The 17164-nt window shown below is 30.9% G+C and overlaps 1 protein-coding gene across 10 annotated transcripts in view; it reads right to left on the minus strand.

Annotated features, from left to right (window-relative positions):
• Window positions 1-17164, minus strand: part of LOC129916399 (neurexin-1) — a 124828-nt gene that overhangs the window by 9548 nt on the left and 98116 nt on the right. For all 10 annotated transcript variants that reach the window (XM_055996306.1, XM_055996307.1, XM_055996311.1 and 7 more), the window contains 3 exons: window positions 13314-13461; window positions 7089-7846; window positions 6643-6993 (listed from right to left, as the gene is read on the minus strand). In XM_055996306.1, coding sequence (XP_055852281.1) covers window positions 6643-6993; window positions 7089-7846; window positions 13314-13461 — 1257 coding nt within the window. The remainder of the gene's footprint in view (window positions 1-6642; window positions 6994-7088; window positions 7847-13313; window positions 13462-17164) is intronic.

Here is a 17164-nt window from a genome sequence, read left to right on the forward strand (position 1 = left end):
TAATTCACCGGAATCAAAATCAAACAACCAACCCTTTAAATGTTTCTTAAAAAGATTTGGTAACGTAAGTGATCTTAACATAATAAGAAGTTTATTAAATAACACAGGTCGACAAAAATAAAAATATTTTTTGTGCTTGGGTTTAATTTGCACTTTTTGGGTTCAAAGTAAACCAAAACAATAGATAATCACCCTTTCCCCTCCTAAGATTTGCTTTTGTAGTGTTGGGAGCAAAAATACAATTTTCATACCCTGTGAGCCTTACTCAAGTCTTATGAGCTATAGTGCAAGAACCGTGCATTGTACAAAAAAAACTGTAAAGGTATAAAATGTAGATAATTTAACAAAAAAAGTTATGATGAATACAAGGGTTTTTTGCTCCGAAAAACCCTGTTTCGTTGAGTTCAAACTGTAATATTTTTTTATCTAACTTCAACTTTGGAAACTTTAATACTTTTTTAAAAACTGCAATACCGGGACAAGTTTTAAAAATAATAAACCAGAGTCACACAATACAAATTTTTTTGTCTTTTTGCTCTGAAATAAAAGTAAGAAATTGAGTTTTTATAAAACTCGGAACTGTTATTTAATTTGCAAAAAAATGGCGTATGAAATAAAAAATATTTTTATTAGTTAATTGTTTCTTATTGTTAGGCAATGTTTAAGTGAAAGAATTGTAAAAAAACAAAAATCAATTATGGGCAGAGGAAGCAAAATACTGTTGCAAAGTAGGGATTTTTCGAAATTTCACAAGAACTGTAAGTATTTGGGATGAACAAGTTACCAAAAATGCTGAGAGATCTTAAGTTAGCCTATCAGCCCATTTCGTTTAATCCATTACTTCAGCTCTTATTAATTTTTTTCATTTACCCCCGCGTTTCGAAGTTATTCAACTTTAAAATATAAAAAGTAATTTTTTCTCATTTTTTCCGATTTTTTGACGAAATTATTAGGTTTTTCAAAAAATTTGGCAAAATTTTCAAATATTTGTATTCTATGTTGTGTTTTGGTTTCACAGATCCTTTTATATAACTCTCAAACCCTTAATACTATCATATTAGATTTCTTCAATAAATTCGAATTATTCATTTTTTCAACTAAAAATTATTTTAATTAATTTTTCGCGTCCGTTTTGTTTTTAATTTTATAAATGCAATTTTGTAGAGCGTTCAATTTTATACAAGAAAATGATTAAATCTAGCCTTTTTGATGAACTATTAAAAAGATAAAAAATTCTAAACACAAATACACAATCTTTCCCATACAAATCGTGTATGGGAAATAGAAATTTGCGATGCGGCGGCGGTACTAAATGCTTACATTAAGAGCTGAAACTTTTACAGTATTTTTTTTCGTCATTTCCAACAATATTTTCGGTAATGCTTTGAACAAAAAAAAAATGTTTTTTGAATCAGTCTACTGTATGTATGTATATGCAACAAAATAATAAAAAGAAACTATGCAAACAAATTAATTTAGCTTTTCAATAAATAAAGAATTTCAATATGAACTAGTTTGGCTACAGTTTGGATACAGTTATTTGTGTAAGCAGTTATTTTTGTATAATAAAAATACCATCAGAGTGAATTACTTTTACCATAAATATTGAAAATAGAAGGTATCAAATAATGCCTCAGGCTCCCATTTGACAAAAATCCGAAAAAAAACGAAAATTTCGATTTAATTTTTCTTTTTTCTTCTTAAATTTCCTTTTTTTTTTATTTTTCTGAATATGAAAACAGCATTAAAATGAAGAAAACAAAACAAAAATCCGCCAAAACGGGTAAGACGTTCTCGCGTTTTTGCAAAAATTACGCACGACAGTTTTTTGTAAAAAACAGATCTATGTACTTGAAAACTGGAAATTGCTCTGCTGACTTCAAAAGCAAATTAAAAAAAAAAATATTTTCCAGATGAGTATCAATATATCTATCATAATTTTATAGTCGCAACCCAAGCACAAATTTCGTGTTGACCTGTGTAATCGAAGAAAAAACCGTGTACAATTTACGAAATATTGTTGTTTTGTAAGTTGAAAACAGGTACAAGATATTGCAAGTTGCTACGCAGGTTATGTTATGAATGTCTAATGCTCTAAAATTCAGATATCATAAAGTAAGTTTTTAGGACCTTGAAACAATTTTTAACCTCATAACTATGCTGTAATCGTCGTTTCTTGCATACATATATCGTTTCTAATCACATTTTTTTGAAGAATTAAAATTGGTTTAACTTTGTTTAAGTAAGAAGATTAGATGAGCAAACTTTTTGGAGATAGTTACATTCTCAGTTTGATTAATAAAAGTCATCGATTAAGAGTCCCAGATATTGAAATAAATCCATTTTCTCAAATAGGACTGATCACTAAAAATTAAGAAGCCAAAGTAATTGAACGAACTTGAATCTGAAGAACATTTCCAGATCGAAGAAAATCTGAGAAGAAAGGCTGAAAAACGTAATTTTGGTCTTAGAGCTTATGACTAATTTATGTTCACCAAACCCCCACCTAAAAAGATTCAAATCCCAATTAAATTCAGCAACAAGATCAAGGGGGCTATTAGCACCATAGGCACCACCAACATCATCCGCAAAAGCGGTAATTTTCAAATGGTACCTAATTTAAATAACGAGTTTATGTAAATTAAGAACAATATTGCACGAAGCACTTAGCCTTGTGGCACTCATATATATTTAAAAATTTGAAGTCACTTCTAATTTTATTAATTTCAACTCGTAGTGCTCTATTTTCGAGTTCATTTTCCAGTTCAGATAAAGTTGTATCGATTTAAAAAATAAATAAGTCTTTCTTTAATAAATTTTTCAAAAATTTTACTTATTGAAGATAGAATTGAAATTGGTCTATAATTGCTTACTTTTTTCGCTGAAGCTTTTTTAAAAAGGTAAGAATATCGGAACTCTTCAAAGCATCCGGAAATTTTCCGGAGAAAATGTTCTGGTTAAAAAATAGGCCAAAACATCAACTAAGAAACACGGTACTTCCTCACTTGCATCTTTGGCCAATCTTTACGAATTTAATTCTCTTTCCTCCATGCTTTTTTAGGCTAGCAATTTTGGTTCCAGTTCCAGCACATGTTCTGTTAATGCTATAGCGCTAAGGTCCAATTTATTCACACTCCATTAAATTTAAAGTCGCCATTAAAAAAGGGAAATTTTAAAATTTGTATGCGATTTGACAGTTTTATAATTTTTAATGGAGCCTTTAAAAATAATGGAGAGTGAATAAATTGGGCCTAAGAGAAACTTGTAGTAATTTTTTTGTTTATTGGAGCTAAGTCCTGGGGTCGAAATACGGCACACAATTACGATCATACGTTAACGTTTTGAATATTTCTGTCTCTAGTTAATTATTAGAAAACGATAGGGACACATAGCAACCATTCGTTAACGAACGTATGCCGTAATTCGACCCCTGATTCTTTTTAGATTACCTACGTGTTTCGAGCTAATGTAAATGTTACTATTTTGGATGTTGCTGTATTCTACGATATCTCGGAAGCACTGGTAAGTTTTTTCCTCTTAGCATAAAGTTGGTTGTATTTAATGTCATGAACTTTTCGGAACAATGCTTTCTATGTCCATTTTCACAACTTTTGACAATGCCGATTCAGGCTTATAAAAGAAGTTACACTTAAATAAAAAAAACGTTTACCTACCTTGAAAGAGAAAAAAAAACAAACACACTGCTATTTCAATGTTCAGGCATAAACTAGAGTAAGCTTATTTAACTTTTTATGAAAATTGTGTCAGCACTGCTTTTTTTCCTGTTTAATACTCCAAGTTGCTTGGGATATTTAATAATAATATTTGAATTTTTCACTAATAATTCCCCATACTTTATTAGAACTAAAAATTTAGAAATTATTAATATTAGACTAATAGTTTTGTGAAATAGGTCTCTGCTCTAAAGATAGAATAAACTGTTCCCTATATAAAAAAAAAAAACTGAAGAATTACACTGGTCGGTAACGAAAATGGAGCTTGTGCTGATTCCGAATCTGAAGTCAAAATTTCACTGGCACGTCAAGTTTTCGAAATATTTAAATATTAACAGGTCAAAAACGCGTTTTTGTGGTACTTTTGGCGTTGAATTTCATCACCGTTAAATTTTTTTTTCGCAAAACTACATATGCAATATTCAAAAGCCATATTTTATCGTCTTAAATACGTTTATTTTTATTTTCAAAATTATTTTTTTCTAAAAGATATTTGGTATAGAAAGGTACTAGCTGACCCGGCGGACTTCGTTTCGCCATTTCTTGTATTTATTTCCAATTTTCGACTCTATAATTAGTTAATTTTCAAATGATAAAGAGGATCAAAACTCGAAAAGTTCATAAAATGAGTTTAAAAATATTCACTTTTAAACTTGTAGCAAAAGTGGCCTATGCCAAATACTCATTTATGCGCATGATTAAAACCTATATTTCCTATAAGTTTGAGATTTTTTTCAGACTTTTAAAAATTCCAAAAAAAATAAAAGACTACTCAAAAATTTCATTCATTTATCTGTTGAAGAAAAAAAGATAAAAATAAAAAAACCGGTAAAAAACGGCCAAAAAACTTGGGACAAAAAAAACTTGTTTTACCAGTTATTCGGTCAAAAATTATTTTAAAAATTCAAAAAATTGTACATGCATGCGCATGATTAAAACCTATATTTCCTATAAGTTTGAGATTTTTTTCAGACTTTTAAAAAATCCAAAAAAATAAAAATTAGTTGTTTTTCAAAAATGTTTATTTCAAAATACAGGGTACAGGCCTATGAAAAAAAATCCGTATTAGACCCCTAATTTTTTTTAATATCTTTCTAAAGGTGTAACTCAAATTTCTGTACAAAATTTTGCGTACTTGTAATTAGTCTTTTGTCGAAGGTCTATAACTGCAAAAAAACCTTCTAAACTTGGTGAATTTTTGATTTTTTTAAAATTTTTTTCAATACTTTTTTTAACTATACAATAAATTTGTCTATCATTTAAATAAAAATTCAACTCTTTACGACTTACCGTTTAGTAAATAGCCTCTTTTTTCAATGTCGTGTTACCCCTATTTACCCTATAAAATCTTAAATTTTTGTTTTGCCTTAAACCTTCTCCTCTTATGCCTCTTTGATTTAAAAAAAAAATTAAGAAAATAAATAATATATCGCACCCCCGGTGGAACAACGACGTAAGTGCAAATTTTGAATTTTCTGAGTTAAGTATGCCATAGTTTCAAGAAAAGGTATTTCCTTCCGATGAAACAAAGACCCAATTGAAAATGTTCTATTTGAATCCAGGGAGCAGAAATTCCTTTGGACCGTTACATTGTTTTCAAACGTTTTCAAAATGTTTAATCGAGTTTTCTGAAGAATCAACATTTTTGCACTTACGTCGTTGTACCACCGGAGGTGCGATATATAACACAGCCACACAAAAAAAAATAAAAGTTCTGACCTGGGGTTGCGACTAAGTTTTCATAAAGTTTTTGGGTCGCTGAAGCTGAATCCGGAGTTTGTTTTGCCCCATCACGTCAGGTTTTCGAGATAACCTCAAAAAATGTCACGAAAAAAAAATACTTTTTTCTCTGATCTGGATGTGCGAATATGTTAATCATATAGTTTTTAGATTGCTGAATCCAGATTTGAAGTCAATTTCTCTCTATCACGTCAGGTTTCTGAGATATCTTCAAAAAAATGTCAAAACCAAAAAAACAAAATTTCTTATCTGGGGTTTTGACATTTTTTTGAGGATATCTCAGAAACCTGACGTGATAGGGCAAAATTGACTTCGAATCTGGATTCAGCGGTCTAAAAACTATATGATTAACATATTCGCATATCCAGATCAGAGAAAAATTTTTTTTGTTTTCGTGACATTTTTTGAGGTTATCTCGAAAACCTAACGTGATGGGGCAAAACGTGATGGGGCAAAACGGACTTCGGATTCGGTTTCAGCGACCCAAAAACTATATGGAAAACCTAGTCGCAACCAGGTCAGCACTTTTATATTTTTTTGTGTGGCTGTGTAATAGATGATATCTCAAAATCTTGGTGGTTAAGGTAACTTATGGTTTTTGAAGCAGATTTGAAGTAGGTAAATTTCAGTTTTCGACTCATGATTCGGTTAAAAAAATAGCAAAATATTAAAATATTACGGAAAAATAATCTTTTTAGATCAAATGTCAAAAAACATTTCATTTAAAATTATAGTAAATTCGGGGAATGCATATTCAGCAGCACCAAAAATCGAGGTGTCACTTCTACCCAACTCGGTTTTCTTAAATAGGTTTAAAAAAAACAATAAAGTTTCACCTGACAGTAAAAATTGATTAAATCTTTATTACCTTTTCTCACTTTCAATCTGAAGTTTTTGACACACTAAGCTGTCGATTACTACCTTCGAAATCTCTAACCCCAATCACTTTAAACTCAACATCAATATCCGTTAATATAAACTAAAGCCAACACTTTCTTTCATACACTCCAAGAAAACATCGTTAAGTTTCCAACACTTTTTTAAGTGTTATCTCAATCCCAACCATGCCACCCACCCACACAAGAGTAAATCTTTATCTTTTTGTTGTTCTTTTTGCCAACTTAAAAAGTAAATCAATTTTGAATATACACAAACTCTTTTCGCTTACCTTGGGGATGAACTGTCTGAACATTGTAATCATCCAGCTGAAGAGACGCATTACCCCCGTTGCGGATAAATCGCACCACATGGTAGTTATTGTCGTTGACTTTGGTTGTTATCTCCCCGAGGGGCAAGTCGCGTGTTCCAATATTGTAGACCATAAAAATGTTTCCTTCCACAATCTCAAGCTCCATGTAATCCTGTGTAGTGGCACTCTCCATCCTCAGCAATACAGCATCCGATTTTGTTGTGATGAATCCCAGAGCAATGTTATCCTCCTCGGTGTCTGGTTGAAGTCCAGCTGGGAAGGTGTACTGAATAATTCCTTTGTTGGCACCAAATTCATAAGCAATCGATTCTGTGTGACGAAAAAAGAAGAAAGAAAAGAAAAAAAAAAAAACATGTTTTCAACACCCAGAGCAAGAAAAGATTGATTCGAATAGGAATTCTCACCATCATAGCAAGTCGGTCCAGTATAAGATGTCATATCGCATTCACATGCATAGGCATTCCATTGTTGTACACATATGCCACGATTTGCGCAAGCATTCTGACTGCACTTTGTCGGTCCTTCACATCCGGAAACAACCAAGGAACTTGGCACAACAGCATCGCTCGTCAGAGAGGGTGAAGTGTCGCCCAAGTCTAGCGAGGATAAACAACCCTCAAAGCCAGACCTCGAGGAAATTGCCGATGGCAATTTCGAGTACATGTCCTTGAACACTCCTCCAATGTACAAAATGCCAGACAATTCAAGATGCATATTGCTGCCGGGAAGTGTGACAATCTCAAATGTGTCATCAACGGTTAGGGTGTGGGTTTTGGGGCCGGGACGTCTTATACTAACCGAATGCCATCGGTTGTCGTTCATGTGAATTCTGGACTTGTCACGAATCGTTACCGGCCCATCACCCAAATCGAAGGTGTAGTGAATGTGACCATTTACGAGTTCAATGGACACGAAATCATTACGCCTTCCACCGTTGTACAGAAGCAGGCCGTTCGGTTCGACCGTTTTGAATCTGAAATCTATTGAAATCGTGGCGTAGGCTTTTAACATTGGGAGGCCTACGTATGAATGCTTGGAACGAAACGTTGCTGCATGATATGGATTGCCGGGCGGTGAATTGACAAAGCGTGCTGTTAGTTTGAATGTTGTTGTTGGTAATGCGGATAGTTCAGGACCGAGATTGTTAACAATATCAATGTATCTGTGGAAATGAAAAGTAAAAAAAAAAAAAAACAAAATGGATTTGGAAAATTTTTAATTCATTTATTTTTTTTTTCTGGAAAAGACTTGAAAGAAATCATGAAATGAAAGAGAGAATGGAAAAAGACTTCATAGATGTGGATTAAAAGTAGAGCTGTTTTGAGAATACAACAGAGGAATTTTAATTTCTGTTAAAGTGATTCTTAAGAGATGTTAGAGATTAAGGTTGGGTTTGAAATTTTGAAAATATTGGGTTATCCACGAAAAGTTAAAAAAAACTTCGATGAGAAGAAATTGGAAATCACTATTTTATTTTTAAAAGAAGGTTAACAAAAGAGACAAAGCAAATACTTAGGCCCAATTTATTCACTCTCCATTATTTTTAAAGGCTCCATTAAAAATTATAAAACTGTCAAATCGCATACAAATTTTAAAATTTCCCTTTTTTAATGGCGACTTTAAATTTAATGGAGTGTGAATAAATTGGACCTTAATGTTTTTTTTCGAGGTATGTATGAGGTCAAAGGCTAGAATTACTTGAAATGCAAAAATAAGTTACAAATAGGTCCCAACAAAATAAGAAAATACAATTAACTATTGAAGGATTTAAACATTTAAGAATATTATTCTTAAATAAAAAAATTTGAAGAAAAGTGTAAATGTAATATATTTTGAGAACGTTTCGGATACAAAACACCTGATTTTATTACTAACAAATCGAAGAGGTAGAAATATTTATTAACTTACACTCGAAAATTTCGAGTAAAAGAAAGAAATACAAAATAGACCTCGATAAATAACACGAGGCTTTGAGGTATTTTACTTAAAAATTCGAGAAAAACTGAAAAAAATTGACAGACAATGTAAAAATTGCAAGCAAATATTTCCAGGTCTATAAAGAGCATTTAAAAAAATATATAAAATTATTTCAAACAAAGTTTATCCAGCAAAAGATAATCATCAACAACAATTAAAACAACATAATTGACGGTTATTTTAAACAGGATAACTTTTGTTTTTAATTACAATAATTTTTTTCGTGTAGGTATACTTTTCATAGTGCTGAAGGTATTTGGGGCAAAATTATATGGGACTTGGGCCATGAGCGTACATTAATGAGACTAGTCTCAAAATGAAGCTGGAGGTTAGTATATTCAATCTATGATTTTTTTTTTTCAAATCGTAAGTCAGGTTCTTGAGATACAAGGCTCCAAAGTTCGTTCTGATAACCCTTATTTGTCCCTTTTATATGCAAATATCATGAGAACTACAAGAGGTATATTGATGTTTTTGATGTCAAATGAAAGGTTGTTAAGTACTATTAAAGGTACTAACCTTTTAAACAATTTAAAATACATATTACACAAAACAAAGAGACGGCGAAAAAATAAATAAAAGTAGAATATTAATTTGAAAAAATCGATTCATGTTCGACATTAATGGCATTTATTTTCAAATTAAATATGCTTGTAATCGACACGTACGCATGTGTAGTTATAAAACTGTTTTAATTTTTTAGAATGCGATTAGAACCGGTTTAGAAGCTTGTTTATTTGTGCTATGTTATGTGGGGAAAACCAATTGGTTAATACACTTTTCAAAAAAACTTGGGAGATCACTTATAGAAAAGGAACGGATAAGATGTTGTTATTTTAAAGAACAGTTTTATTAGAACATTGGTTTATTGTATTTAATTCCATTTTCATTAATTTTAAAGAACTTTTCAGTTTATTATAGTTTCAAAAAGCTCCAAGAACTATATTTTAAGCTAAAACAGAGATAAAAGTAGATTTATCGGAAATCTTCTTTCGTACGTATTTTGTAATCTAGTTTATGTAAACAAAGTTTAGCTCAGAGTTCATCACAAGAAATTACAGTTTTTGTGTCTCTCTAACATAATTTGGTCAAATAAGGACCAGTTGTACAAACGTGGTTCAGCCTCGGATCAGGAATTTAACCCACCGATTTTGGCGGATTAGCTACGGGTCAACTTCGGTTCATGCATGGATGTGGCTATTTTTACGTATTTTAACCGCAACAAAAATCGATTTTTTAAAATAATATTTTAATTTTTTTATTTGTTCGCCGTTTCTTTGTTTTGTGTAATATGTATTTTATATTGTTAAAAAGGCACTAAAACCACCTTTCATTTGACATCAAAAACATCAATATACCTCTTGCAGTTCTCATGATATTTGCATATAAAAGTGACAAATAAAGGTTATCAGAACGAACTATTGGAGCCTTGTATCTCAAGAACCTGACTTACGATTTGAAAAAAAATTCATAGATTGAATATACTAACCTCCAGCTTCATTTTGAGACTAGTCGCATTAATGTACGCTCATGGCCCAAAAACGCCCCATCTCCTTTCTTTCTCAACAAAAAGTTGAGATGACAATCAAACATGACATAGAGAATGTGAAAAATTAGGTTTCACATACAGGTCCGTCTGTCAATCAGAATTCTGTCTGTCTGTATAAGGACAAGATCTATTTTTTTAGTAAAAAAAAACCGTTTCTACGGCACCTTCCAAAAATTATTTGTTAAACTTCAATTTCTACGAATTTTTTTAATCAAAAGCATTGACTAAATATAAATCAAAATTTTCAAAAACTATATTTTTTTGGTTTTCAATAATATTTGATTTTTTTTTTCAATCAATTTTGAAAACGGGACGTTGAATTTTGTTAAAAAATTTATTTCACTTGTTCATTGGTAATTTCTACGATTATCAAATTTTGTTTCTAAAAATGCAATTGTTAGAGAAACTTTTATTGGAGCTTATATTCATTTAAGATGTTGTTTTTATCTATTCATAGGATTAGATTTGCAAAATTTGTATATAAAAGTTTAAAAATTTGAATCAACTTGCAATCTAAAAGCAAGTTAGAGTTGCAACTTGCAAAAAACTTGATGTTAAGTCGTATTTAAACCTGAGGCTCTTTTTGACGCTTTGCTGTAGTCGGTTTAGGATTTGACAATCTAAATATATTTTAAACAAAGAAAACTGAAAGCAAACAGAGCCCAAGAGCAGATTTCACATAGTAAAACTATACAATACGCCCCACTTTTTTTTAATCTTCAATAAAACAAAGAAAATAAAGGAAATTAATAGTTTTTTTGGTAAATATAAAAAGTATAGTCTTTTTTCTTACTTTTGGCATATTCATATGTACTAAAATATGTTAGCATATATTATATATAAATCGTTTAAAAAAAGTTCAAGTGGGGCGTTTTGTAATTCACTTGCTGGGTAAAACGCCCCACACCAGTGACAAGACGCCCCTAAGGAAAAAGTAGGTACAAATGTACTAAATTAGAAAAATTAAATTAATTGATTTTGGAATATAGAATTTTGAGATGCTTTGCGGCCGAAAATGTTGCAATCTGGTATCTATACATGGTAAAAAAAATCGTGCAAGGCCAAATGGCAAGATATGCGCTGAAAACTAAACTTCTTTAAAAACGGCCCTGTAATAATTTTCGTTTTTGACCATAATGGCCTCAGTGTCGTCTTTTTGTAATTTAATGCAATTCTTAAGCATATAGCAGTAAAAAAAAATGTTAATGAGTATTTTACTTCATAATTTACTGGGGCGTATTACACTCACTGTACTGGGGCGTTTTGTAAATTTCGAAGTGCAATACGCGCATGCAAAAATATAGCAATCCAAACTGATTTCAAGGAATTGCCAAAAAAGGACTAAGAAGCCCAATTTTTGAACTTTCTAAGTATATATATCAATTTGATATGGTCTTTATACTTTTTGAAAAAAATGAAATTTTGTCTGCGCTCTCCGCAATATGTTTTGGTCCCAAATTTTTGTTTTGCAGTTTTTTTCTTTTCAGGGTAGGTACACAGATTACTACAACTCAATAACACAATTGGCAAGCAACTTAAATTAGTTTGAACAGTTTTCGTTTTGTTTGTCTAACAACACCTGTGTGCGTACGAGACTGTTGGGGCGTTTTGTAAACTGGGGCGTATTGTATAGTTTTACCCTAAGCAAAATCAAAATAAAATGCACGACTGGGGTCGCAGGTATGCCATTTTGTGGTATTTATTATTCAACATCTAAAACAAAAATTTCAAAAAAATTATGTCCCGTTTACGAAAAATCGATTTTTCCAAAAAAAATGTTCAAAGTTTTTTTAAAAATCCAAAAATTATTTTTTTTTCAAAATTTTATTTTTGATTTAAATTTTAAAAGATCTACAATTTGCTGCTGATTCCAAAACGCTAGAGATGCACATTTTCATGAAAATAATACTGTTGGAGTTTTTTCAATTCCTCCGAAATGGTATTATCCCTGAAAACTGAAACTGTCCAAGTGTTAAAGGCTCAATATAAACCCAGAATATCCGGCGTGATCGTTCATCGCACTGAGCATCGCGCCAAGAATTCCTACCACAGATATTACAGAAGAGCATTGTTAACCCTTTGTCGGTACACGGGTGCGAATTTGGCAGGACAAAAATAAAAAAATTACGATTTTTTCAAAAAAGAGGTCACAAAAAAGTCTCTTTATAAGGGTGAAAATATTTTTTTTCGGAATTGTGAATACAATATTCGAATTCCTCGGAATATTCTACATCAATTTCATACTTGATTCTCTATAAAATATTTTGACCGAAAAAAGTTCTAGCGTCATGAAAAAGAATAAACGAAAATTCGCACCCGTGTGCCTATCACGTAACAAAAAAGAGGTGTGCCTACAGAGGGTTAATTTTACATTGAATCATGTTGATTCGTTGACTTTTTCTTGTTGTTTGACATGGTTGGCAGTTTGATTGAAGACGATTCATAGCGACATTTAAAAAAAATTAGGTACTTTTTATTAATAATTTTTTTTTGGTATTTCAATGAAATAAAAACGGATTTTGAAAGGGACTTTTGACGTAATTACGTTAAAATGGCGTTCAGCAGTCCCAATAGATGGCAAGGGAAAAATTTGTCAGAAAATTTGTCGTTCAATTCACAATAAATGAATTGTTATAGAAATATATTTGAATGAAAATCATGCTTGTAAAATGTTTCCACAATTTGTATTTGATAATCCCCTAATGATAGACATTAGGCTAGTTTAAAGTTTTGACCAAAGTATGAAGATGAATACAAATAATGGCAAAGGCAAACGTGAAAGTGAAGATAGATCTCGTCCGTAATGACTTCATATAAAACAAATAGATATGATTATAATTGCGATAGTTATTCTTCATAAAATGACAACACATAAATAGAAAAGAAGCAAAAGTTGTTAGAAGAAAACGACAAAAATTGAAATATGACATGATGGAAAGATGTTTCTGAAATTCAAGAGAACTTTGAAATATCTTTAGATAGAACCCCTTAACTTTGGGATATAAAACCGTTATTGTTGAAAGCCTCATTTAAATAACAATATATTAAGAATATTATTAACCTTCGGTAAAATAAAGGAAACCATAAACAAAGTTATTCTTACCTATGACCATTATAAACAAATCCTTGCATTTGTCCAATAAAATTCGGCATTGTCGATGTCATTTGGATTTCTTCTTCAGCATGAAATAGTCCACCAAGATGAATTGATCTTATTTCCATTGTACTGTGTCGTCCCAATATTGTTTCAGCTGAGAATAAATACTAATGATAAAACACTTCCACACAAACACATCACACGTGAATGCACTAGGATCTTCACTTAGTTGTGAATTACATATTTATATACGAATATTTATTATATATATAGACTCAGGCAAGCAGTACCAGATTATATACTTTTTTTTTTTTTTGTTTTTTTTTTGTTAAATATAAGTATAAACAACAAGTGAGATTTTTGTAATTTTAAGGATTTTTTTTTCTTCTAAATTTATTGATTTTATAAAAAAATGTAAAGAAATTAAATGAAATTAGAAAAAAAATTATTAATATTTTTTTTTTTGTTAAATATTATATAAACGAAAGTCTTAAAAAATGTGCTCTGCAATATATTAAATGGAAATGGGGGAATAAGTGATTGTCTTATTGAAACATAAATACGTTTATTTCATTAAAATATTATTATTTTTTTTTAAATTATTTTTCTCGCGATTTCAATAAAACAATTTGGTTTTGAGGGATAATTACGATGTGTGTGAATAGTTTTGCTATATTAATAAAATTAAATCAATTAAAAAAATAAATAGAAACTGGCATTGAACTGAAAAAAAAAGATAGATACTTCATTAAAATGCCATTTGTTTAATTGTTCAAATCATTGGAAGATTTATGTTTAAAGCCAAAGAAAAGTCTCATGCAAGCGCAAGCAAAAATATAAACCTCAAAAAATCAATTATAAAAAATGAAATATTCAATGATTTGACAGCTGGAGTGATGTAACTTTTTCGATTAAAATCGAATTTCAAAGATTTAATTACAATAAGTTTGGAGTGTGGACTGGGCCTTAAAAAAATAATTTTTTTTTCTGAGCCCTTAGGTCAGGAAGTCCCAAATATTAATCACAAGGATTTCAATGCCTGTGTGTGTGTTCACCTGTTCACACTCGTGCTTCCAACGATTAAAAATTTGAAAATTGTGTCTACAGTCATTGAAATCGTTGTCATCTAATTTGCGACTGAATAATCGCGCGACCAAAATCGCTTGTGTGTTCTTAGCCCTAAGTTTTTTTTAAGAAGAAACGGATTCTGATAATGATAGTTTATTCCAATGTCGAAAAAACAGAATATCAGAACAACAACAGAAAAACCATAAGTAGCATTAGCATACTGGATTTGGCTTAGCACGGTTATGGACAATGATCCTTAACCAACAGGATAATCCCATAAATTTGACCTAAAGTACAAAGATTCATACATCACCACCAATGAATGATACACTCGCTGAAAATTTTCCAGTTCACCAATTGAACAAAAGCTTTATGGCAATTTTAATAGGTACAGTCGTGAGTGTAAGTGAAACAGACTTTCAGGATTGATCTTAAAAAAACACGCCATTTAGGTTCGAGTTGCCTATTTGCGGACGTCTCCAGTTACCGGCCACCTTTAGCAAAATGGTTATAACTACTGATTTCAAAGCGGTTTATTCCAAATTTTCGCTCGTATGCTGTTCTAACATATAAGAGAGCAGCATAAGAGCAACATTTTGGAATAAATCCTACGAAATCCCTAGTTGATCTTCCGAAAGGTGGCCGGAAACTGGAGACGGCCGAAAATAGGCAACTCTGCCCTACGAAAAAAAAAAAACACGTTGTATTCGTACTTTTTTGGTAATTTCACAAGGTTAGTCAAACTAAGAGTGCATATTGGTTGACTATGACTATGCTATTGCCTTAGTCAATTGTACCGTATTTTTGTAGTTGAGAAGTTTAATGTGACGCCCATGAGTATGCAACCTTCTTTAAGTGGTGGTTTTCACAATAGCATACCAATAACATGTTCATACCTTTTAAATAGTCAACGAATCGAATGTTAACACCTTAAACACTTTTATAACAATAATCATGAAAGATTTCAGGACGCTCATGCATCTTTTTGGCAATGAAGCACAGTTTTGAGGAATAAATATAACGTTGAAGTGCCGAAAATTCTTAACGATGAATGATAAACGCAAACTTGCAAGGGGGACCAGCTTTAAGTGAAGAATTTCTGTAATTTCTTGGACGGAAAAGGAAAAAAATCTTCTGGACATTGCTTGCTAACCATAACTTAACCAGTAATAAATTATGCTGAAAAAAAACCGGTAAAGCTTAATCGAATAACCAACTTTAAAATATTATATTATAGTGCTAGAAAAGTCTATTCTGTTTGAAGTTAAGAAAAAATGAACGCTCCCATCTTCATAGAAAGTGATTTCTATTCTTTATTATTAGCCGTGTTTTATTGGTAACTCAGTACTTAGCTCAGTTAATTTTTCAACAACAACAAATGATTATTAAGGATACAAACAAGTTTTTTTTCAGTTGGTTTACAGAGGCATTTTTTTTCTAAAGTTTAACATTTTTGACCCTTCAACAATAAAGGATTATTATTAATAATGAATTAATATTAAATTGTTTGTTATTGTGTACGGCACAAAATTTTTACTCAGTTAAATACTGAGTACCAATAAAACACGGCTATTAATACCTTTGTATATATAGTAAACCATTCTGCAATTAATCATTTCGGCCAACTCCAATATACCAAATTTTTACACTGGACAGATCTTGAAAAGGCACAAAAAAAAGTTGAGACGGAACCGCAACGTCTCTCTGTGAGTAGGCCATAACGATTTGGACCCTTTTCTATATTTTCCAAAACTGTTTCGAATTTATATGTAGGGGAAGTGGGGGCAAGACCTCCTATGGGGGCACGACGGTTTTCGTACTATGTTGTATGAAAAAAAGTAAAATTGGCAACACTTGCAATATAAAATAGGTGCCCTTTGGTGCGATCGATCATGTCTGTAAGTTGTAGCAATTTCGGTTAAGACCCCAAAGAGTTAAGGTAAATTTTTTGATTTTTCATCAAAAAGTCAGTTGCATATTTACAATAATTAAAATTTGTATCTTTTCCTTTTTTTATAACAGAAAGTGAGAATATTAAAAAGTATTTTCGGCGAAAGAAGGAGTCGTAAAGATAAATTTAAAAATATAATACAGAACATCAAATATGATATTTCTACCAACAAAATTTGATAGGGCGGTCTTACCCCCATGTGGGGGCAAGACGTATTTTTGGTAATATGTTTTTTCAAAACGTATTATCTTTTGTTCAGTATTTTTTTTATTTTTTTTTATAATAACGAGAGTTTCTGCAAAAAATATTAAATTTAATGAATAAAAACTTTATTCTATTTAAAAGATGTTTTTTAAGACAGTCAAACACTAAGTGGGCCGTCTTGCCCCCACTTCCCCTATGTATATTTTTAAATTTGAAATGTAAATATAACAAAAAAAAAATGTCCAAGTTCAAATTTTCAAATTCACTGGGCATATTTGTGATCATTGCCACTATACGTCGACTTTAACTAATTTTCTCAGTAAAAGCAATTTAAGTTTTATTGCAAGATTTAAGTGTTGCTAAATTTCCAAAATATTTTTTGTTCTGTTTCATCAGGTAAGATAATAAACGTTTGAAATACATAGTTAAGACTCACAAAAAGAAAAATAAACTCAAAAATGTTTCCAATGAAATGAAATATTCAATTTTTTAGATCAAATAAATAAAAAATTTCATAATAAATGAAAAAGTATTTGTGCATCAAGATTCAAAAGCCATGCAGGATTTTTTTAAATAGCACTTCGAAAGTCAGCCAAGAAAAATATAGTTTATAGAAAGACCTTTCTTAGCTCAT

Source organism: Episyrphus balteatus, chromosome 3 (assembly GCF_945859705.1).
Source record: "Episyrphus balteatus chromosome 3, idEpiBalt1.1, whole genome shotgun sequence".
NCBI lineage: Eukaryota > Metazoa > Arthropoda > Insecta > Diptera > Syrphidae > Episyrphus > Episyrphus balteatus.